Below are 7,711 nucleotides of genomic sequence, written 5' to 3'. Positions count from 1 at the left end.
AATTCAAGCTTCATATATGCTGAATGTGGCTGTAGCTGTTATTTGCTGCTTTATTATTTCCAGTGATTTCTTGATCTTCGTTGTTTCTAAGTGGTATTTCTTGATTAGATATTCTTTAGTCTTGTTCTTCAGCTTCTTTTCTTTCATCTGTTCTAGCTTACTTTCATCTGACCTCAGTATGCTAATCTTATTTTCCAGCCTGATCTTCCCTTTTGGTGGTGCATTGTTTGTCTTGTTTTGTTCTTTATTGATTTTGCATCCCAGATACTCAGTCACACTGCAGTCATGCTGTAGATTAGTTGGTTTGTTTCTTTCAGTGAGCTGGTGCTTATAGTTGATATTATGTCATTGGCATGTTTTAATGCTTGCGCTAGCTGTTTCTTTGGAGCGAGGGCCAACACAGACACTCTTATTCTGTTGTCTTTGTGCTGCCCTAGATGCTCAGTTATTCTTTGTTTCAATTCTTCTACTTCTTTAGTTAGAGGGCTTTGTTCTTTTGGAGGCAGAGGAGAGGGTGCCTGATTTCCAAATGAAAACAGCTATGCTAGTTCTCCCTCGGTTCTGACCCAAACCCTTTTCCAATAAAACAAACACAAACCAAAGGGAACAGAAACCTTTTAATGATTCTTACGAATCCCCGGTTAAAAGGCTGCTGCAAACTAATTAACTTTGATAAGCACAAGCCTCGCCAAAACTGTGCAAGGCTGCCAAGAATAACAGATAAGGTTACCTAGAAATATTTTACAACACAAGAGTCTTCAAATACCAACTAAGATACTGCAATGTCCACGAGGCTCGAGTTTCAAAATGTCTTTGCTTCCTGCAAAGAACGCCCGAGTCAAAGCTGGCTTTTATCTTCTTGAAGGAGGGGCCATTACCTTGCAGCCTTACTCCCGAGTCACCCGTGCTACTGCAGCTGCTCTTTCCTGGGAACAGCCCTGAGCGCATGCGCACTTGGCACAGGCTCCTCGGGAACCTCCTCATTGCTGCTGCCAGCCCCCACAATCTCTGAAGGTAGCAGTCCACTCCCTAATGGTCCTGGCCCCTCATCTGAGTCCTCGCTCTCCTCAGCCGTCCGCACCTGCTGCCGGCTAACCACAACACCCTCCAGTATTTTGAATGAATATTCTGGTTGACATTTTTGCTGTGACCCTGTGTATGCACCCTATGTTCTTAGATTGTTAATTCATTTACTGGTCTTATGATGAAGATTCTCAATCATCCAGGTAAAATCTGGAAGTTGAGTCATGGCAACTGGTTTTTTCGTTTTTATTTGAAACATTTTGCTGCTTATCCAAGTAGCTTTGAAAGATAAGCAGTGAGACGTTTCAAATAAAAAAAAACAAGAAGTCCAGTTGCCATGACTCCACTTCCAGATTATTGGTCTTACATTGAATAATTTTTAAAATTATTTCTTGAAAGAGAGGAGGAGAGAAATAGTTCTCCAAATGTGTCTGTAAGCAGGGGATAGAGTTACATGTAGACATTTTCTGTTCTACCTTTTCTAAGGCCTTTTTTTCTTGTTTTTCTATTCCCTGGTGCCTTGCCTTGTTTGTAGCAGGTCTTGGTGACATCACACAGCAGTTGAATCAGAGTGAGCTTGCTGTCTTATTGAACTTGTTGCAGAGCCAGACAGACCTAAGTGTTCCACAGATGGCCCAGCTACTGAACATCCATTCAAACCTTGAGATGCAGCAACATCTAGAGGCCCTTAACCAATCAATCAATGCACTCAATCAATGCACTCAGCAACTGCAGGATTCTCAGAAAGTGCTTGAAGAGGAAACAGGTGCTGAGGAACCACCCCCACTAGCCGGTCCCTCTGAGGAGCACACCACTCCAGAAGCAGCAAGTACTCAGGGAGACATGCAAAGCTTCCTGGCAGTTTTGCTGAGCCAAGAGTCTGCAACAAACACAGAGAATAGCAGTGAGAAAAACAGCGATCTGTGGGGGCCACAGAAAACCCCCACTTTGCCTCAGGAGGAAACTGCAGGTAAATAATTGTGACACCCTCTTGCTCCCAGGACTTAAGAGGGGGAAATTATGTGAGTCTTTCCATGTGGTAAATAAAAAACACTTTGAATATTATTTAACCATGCCTGGTAGTCATCTCTGAGTTTGTGTGGAATCTGGCGACATCTTTGGGTTCCTGAAAATACTTGTAAGACCTTGAGCAGGTTATGTACTCTTGTCCCCAGCTCCCCTCATGTGAAAGAATTTTCAGGGTGTAAGTTTGGGAAGTCTTGGCTTGTACCACATTAACTTGAAAAGTGATTGCTCAGATACTCTTATGTCAATTTTCATGCACGTGGAAGCTAGTGTCGTGCTGAAAAGGCTAGGTCATGGTCTTACTCATTACTGCCCTAGCTTTGTGCTTAGAAACCTTACGTTTAGTCTTTCAATGTTAGAAGGCTATGGCTGAAACCTGTAGTTAATGTTATTCAAATTAAATCTTTAAGCCCTTTATGATGGTGAACTTAAAATTGGTGCTGATCTGTGCTGAGGAAAGGATTTCAAAAGAAGCCTTCTCTATTTATGAGAGGACAGATTCTCCCACTGAGACTGAGGCTTGCCCCATCATCTTACCCTTCTTATGGATGAAACTACTGTGGTCTAAACGGAAGTAGAAATGCTAGATGCTTAGTCTGGAAGAGGATACATTTGGTAGAGAGGGTCCATTCTTATTCAGCTATACTGGTTTGGAATATCAGCAGTACTCCAAGGTAACTATGGGGAGAATCCCTACATTTTACCCGAATGGAAATGAGCATCATATTTCTTGATCACTGTACATTTCTTTCTTTGGGGTATTCCATATGAGCTTTGATCACGGGAAGGGCTATTTTATGTTCTACATGGAATTTTCTGTCTATGATATTCTTCATAGTGAAAATATGTTTATTTGATTAAAGGAGTATATTTAGTCATTTTATTTTCAGAGATAGTATTTGAAAATACTATGGGCAATGACTGCTAATTAGAAGATGGAGGGACTTGGCACCATTTTTTCGGGGTGGAGGGGATACCCCTGCCTAGATTTTTGCAACTGACTTATCAGATGTATAATAAGCAGTAAAAAAACAGCGAAATGCTTATCTTGTACATGGGTCCCAGAATTTGGATTACTTTGATGCAGAAATTTGTTTTGCTTTTGTTTACCTCTTTTAAAGCTTTAAAAAAAGCTTTAAAGTATGCACAGCAGTGTCATACTTAGTACTGTTACCCTGATTGGCAGTGGCTCTCAAAGATCTCGGAGAATTTTTGAGTCTTGTAATATGAAGTCCTTTTTATGTCTGATAATCTGGAAGTTATTCAAAGAATGTGCTCTTCCCTAAGTTTGGCTACTTCCTATATATATGTGTCTGAAATGTTTGATGTTTGTTCACATGTACTTATGAGATGGTGTTTAAAAAAAGTAACCATTCCACAGCCTGTCCTCACATTCTCCCACCAGAGAAGAGACCCCCTGAGCCTCCTGGACCACTACTGCTGCCACCACCCAATCTGACTGAGGAAAACAACTCTAGTGCAGCTCAGGAGTTTAACCCGGCTGTGACAGCCGCTCTCCTCCAACTTTTATCCCAGCAAGAGGCAGGGCTGCTGAGCCACCCAAAACAGGAACCCCAAGTTGCAAGGCCCTCCTTGGAATACACCAGGTCACAAACTTCATCCAGGACTTATACCACTGTCGGGCCTGAGAGCTGCAACTTGGATGTTGATGAAGGAAATTTCAACCAGACTGTAACAGAGACATCATCATCACCCATGGGGAAAAGTAGGACCTTCCTGAGTTTCACAAGTCACATCAGAGAGTCAAGCAGTTACCAGAGCGCAGGATCAATTCAATTCCCTGGTGACCAGGACCTACGTTTCACCCAAGTCCCCTTAGGGGTACATTCTGCTGTTGGGCAGTCTTTCATCAAAACTGAAGGGAGTAATAATACACTGGTACACTCAGAGGCCAAAATTCATATCAACAATGAGGTGGGAGTAACAAAGGCTCATTTGAGCAATACAGGTACAAGTCACATGTGGGGAAACCCAATCCAGTCCACTGCTTATGGGAAAGCTTTTTGTGGGCAGAATAGAGTACCTCCCAGAGGAGGAAGAGGGGTACCTTGCTTAAAATGACTGAAGAGGTGGCATGGGGAGGGGTTACCATCTTATTCTCTTGACCTTAGAGCAACTAGTTTGATGGGCAGACCATTGACTATTTACCATAGAAATGGTTTATTGTTGATAACTTTCCCCCTTTTGCTCACCAGGCTGCTGCTGCTTTCTTTCTTTTATGACATCATTCCATTTGATATGGTGAGTTTTGCTACATTGAGATGGGGGGGAAAAGGAAAGATTCCTTGAAACAAATTGAAAACATTAATGTGCTTGCAAGACTTGAGCCATTATTTCTGACAGCCCACTACAGATCTGAATCCGGTGAATTGGTGTTCTGGTCTATCCATGTTGCAGAATGAGGTCTTAGAATGAGCTGTACTGTTTCAGATAGCAGGTGGGGAAATCCACATGTGGACCAAGAGACAGAAATTTGCCCACTTGCAGGTATAAAATTAATATTGTGGAAAGACATACTAGTCCAGCCCACTGTATTCATTTTCTTTCTAAAGCCAAGACTGCCTTTATGGAAAGAAGATTTGAAAAGTGCAGGTCGACACCTTCAGTCACTTAGCCAGCTCATTGTACAGCTTATGTAGATCTAATCTCAGTATTGCAAAGTCCATGCATGTTTTGTTTTTCCCTTGCCTTCCAAATTTCAATAATTGAGAGATAATGTCTACATGCCTTTTATACATAATTAGGAGAACTTTGTTATATAAGTCTTGGGATATTTTCACCTTTATTTATAGTTCCTTTATGTGAAAAGGCAGGATGCTACATTCTTCCAGGGGTAAGCTGTTTCCTGGTTTACTGTGAAAAGCCCCTTGCTGTTTATGTTCACCTTTCAAACCTTAGCTGAACTAAGTTGCTGTAGTGTCCATGAGTCCACTGACTTGTGGATGGAATGAATTTCTTTTTAATTTTCTCTCAAGAATGGAAAGTGTCTTTTTTGTTAAAGTTCATACAGCCTGAGTGAATTGCTAAAATGAAATAAAAACCATACACTTGGTAATTCTTAAATTCTTGGGGTAGAAGGTATTTAATACTAAAGTGAAGGAAATTTGAATAGGTTTATTTTTCTCAATCTTTAAAAGGTAGAGGCATGTGAAAAAGCAAGTACACCCTCTGAGTTCTATGGTTTTACATATCAGTAAAAAGTAAGTTTACATTTTTACTTTTACAAAGTAAAAACCATCTGGTTCTTAGCAGTTCTTAAAAGTAGGTAAATACAACCTCAGATGCAGAACAACACATGACATATTATACCATGTCATTTATTTTACGAAAAGAAAGCCAAGGTGTGAAAAACTAAGTACACCTTATGATTCAATAGTTTGTAGAACCACATTTAGCAGCAAGAACTTGAAGTAATCATTTTCTGTATGACTTCATCAATCTCACATCTATGTGAAGGAATTTTGGCCCACTCTTCTTTACAACATTGCTGTTGTGGTTCACCAGCAGCAGGTGCGGACGGCAGAGGTCTCTGACAGCGAGGATGAAAGGGAACCAGTCAGGGAGTCTGGTGAGGACTTGGACAAGGGTCCTGTGTCTGATGCAGGCATGGGGCCAGGACTATCGGAGAGTGGGGTGCTGCCTTCGGAGCTTTTGGAGTCTGGCAGCAGTGAAGCAGAGGACCCCAGGGAGCCTGTGCCCAGTGCGCGTGCGCACAGGGCTGCTCGAAGGAAAGACCAGCTGAAGCAGCAAGGGCGACTCGGGAGTAAGGCTGGAAGGTGATGGCCCCTCCCATAAGGGATAAAAACCAGCCCTCGGCAATGTGCTCTTTGCAGGAAGCAAAGAAGTTCTTTAGACTCTGAGTCCTCGTTGAAGCCCTGCAAACTCCGGTTTGTTTTTGAAACTTCTATCAATATTTATCAGTATTTAGACTTCTGTTCTTGGCAGCCTTTTACAACCTTGAAAGGGCTTGCTTTTATCTCGGACAATTAGGTTTAAATGACTCTTGGCTGGGGAATGCAAAGAATTCCCAGCACCGCATTAAAAAAGGTTTGCTTTTATACAGTTTGTGTTTAATTTGAACAAGGCTTGGGTCAGAACAATTGCTTCAGTTCATTGAGGTTTGTGGAGATTTATTTATGCACAGCTCTCTTGAGTTCCCACCACAACATTTCAATTGGGTTGTGGTCTGAACTTTGACTGGGCCATTGCAACACCTTGATTCTATTCTTTTTCAGCCATTCTGTTGTAGATTTTCTGGTGTGCTTGGGATCAATGTCCTGTTGCATGACCCGATGTCAGCCAAGCTTTAGCTGTTGGACAGATGGCCTCACTTTTGACTCTAGAATACTTTGGTATACAGAGGCGTTCATGGTTGACTCAATGACTGCAAGGTGCCCAGTTCCTGTGGCTTGCAAAACAAGGCCAAATCATCACCCCTCCACCACCCTGCTTAACAGTTGGTATGAGGTGTTTGTGCTGATATGCTGTGTTTAGTTTTTGCCAAACATGGCACTGTGCATTATGGCCAAACATCTCCACTTTGGTCTCAACTGTCCAAAGGACAGTGTTCCAGAAGTCTTTTGTTTTGTTCAGATGCAACTTTGCAAACCTAAGTTGTGTTTCCATGTTCTTTTTAGAGAGAAAAGGCTTTCTCCTAGCAACCCTTCCAAACAAACCATACTTGTTCAGTCTTTTTCTAATTGTACTGTTGTGAACTTTAACATGCTGAGGTCTGTAGAGTCCAAGATGTAACTCGGATTTTTAATAATTTATCTGAGCATTGCACGGTCTGACCGTAGGGTGAATTTGCTGGTATGTCCACTCCTGGGAAGATTGGCAACTGTCTTCAGTGTTTTCCACTTGTGAATAATCTTCCTCACTGTAGAATGATAGACTTTAAATTGTTTGGAAATGGCCTTATAACCCTTCCCAGATTAATGGGCAGCAACAATTGCTCCTCTAAGATCATTGTTGATGTCCATACTCTTTGGCATTGTGTTAACACACACCTCAATGCTAGACATCAGCAAACTCCTAAAACTTTGGCTTTAATAGAGGTAGTCACACTTGATGATCAATTGATCAAGGACACTTGATTAGCAGCATTTGGCTGCTACTTAGCCTCTTCATACCTATGGAAGCAGTAAGAGTATACTTAGTTTTTCACACTTGGCTTCTCCATTTTGGCTTTCTTTTTGTAAAATAAATGATGACATGGTATAATATGTCACATGTTGTTGTTCATCTGAGGTTGAATTTACCTATTTTTAGGAACTGCTAAGGACCAGATGATTTTTACAACATCCTGATACATAAAACCATAGAACTCAGAGGGAGTAGTTTCTTTTTCACATGACTGTAAATGCTGTTACCTCTTATATCAGGGGTGTCAAACTCGCGGTGTCACAGCAGCATCACATGATGTATTGTGACTTTTTTTCCCCTTGGGTAAACCGGGTGTGGGTGTGGCCAGCGTGTGATGTATCCGGCCTACAGGCCGCGAGTTTGATAGCCCTGTCTTACATGATAAAACACTGTTTTCAGTGTTTGAAAAGACTTCTTGCAGCATTCCTCAATACTTATTTTTAATTCTTCTGTTTTCATTTTTTGCTTTAGTAGTTTCATACTAATTCATTTTCTA

The 7,711-nt window shown here is 41.5% G+C and overlaps 1 protein-coding gene across 2 annotated transcripts; it reads left to right on the top strand.

The window, feature by feature from the left end:
- Positions 1-1,284: 1,284 nt before the first annotated feature.
- Positions 1,285-6,297, top strand: LOC148129242 (cyclin-dependent kinase 12-like). 2 transcript variants are annotated; one of them, XM_087947462.1, is made up of 2 exons: positions 1,285-1,993; positions 3,431-6,297. In XM_087947462.1, exons 1-2 carry the CDS (start codon positions 1,654-1,656, stop codon positions 4,129-4,131), a joined length of 1,041 nt encoding a protein of 346 aa, XP_087803588.1. In that variant the 5' UTR covers positions 1,285-1,653; the 3' UTR covers positions 4,132-6,297. The 2 variants fall into 2 exon arrangements, with proteins under 2 accessions (XP_087803588.1, XP_087803589.1); XM_087947463.1 differs by having other exon boundaries at positions 1,286-1,993; positions 3,455-6,297.
- Positions 6,298-7,711: the final 1,414 nt, after the last annotated feature.

This window comes from Notechis scutatus, chromosome Z, assembly GCF_049901735.1.
Source record: "Notechis scutatus isolate UNSWTSFEM ecotype Mainland chromosome Z, rNotScu1.2, whole genome shotgun sequence".
Classification (NCBI taxonomy): Eukaryota; Metazoa; Chordata; class Lepidosauria; order Squamata; family Elapidae; genus Notechis; species Notechis scutatus.
This window is presented reverse-complemented; position numbering and strand designations above follow the sequence as displayed.

What these genes read in the sequence shown, in the direction of transcription:
- LOC148129242 (XM_087947462.1), top strand. Translation starts at nt 1,654, where the DNA reads ATGGCCCAGCTACTGAACATCCATTCAAACCTTGAGATGCAGCAACAT. An exon ending in GCCTCAGGAGGAAACTGCAG is followed by an intron (nt 1,994 to 3,430) that starts GTAAATAATTGT and finishes ACCATTCCACAG; the next exon opens with CCTGTCCTCACATTCTCCCA.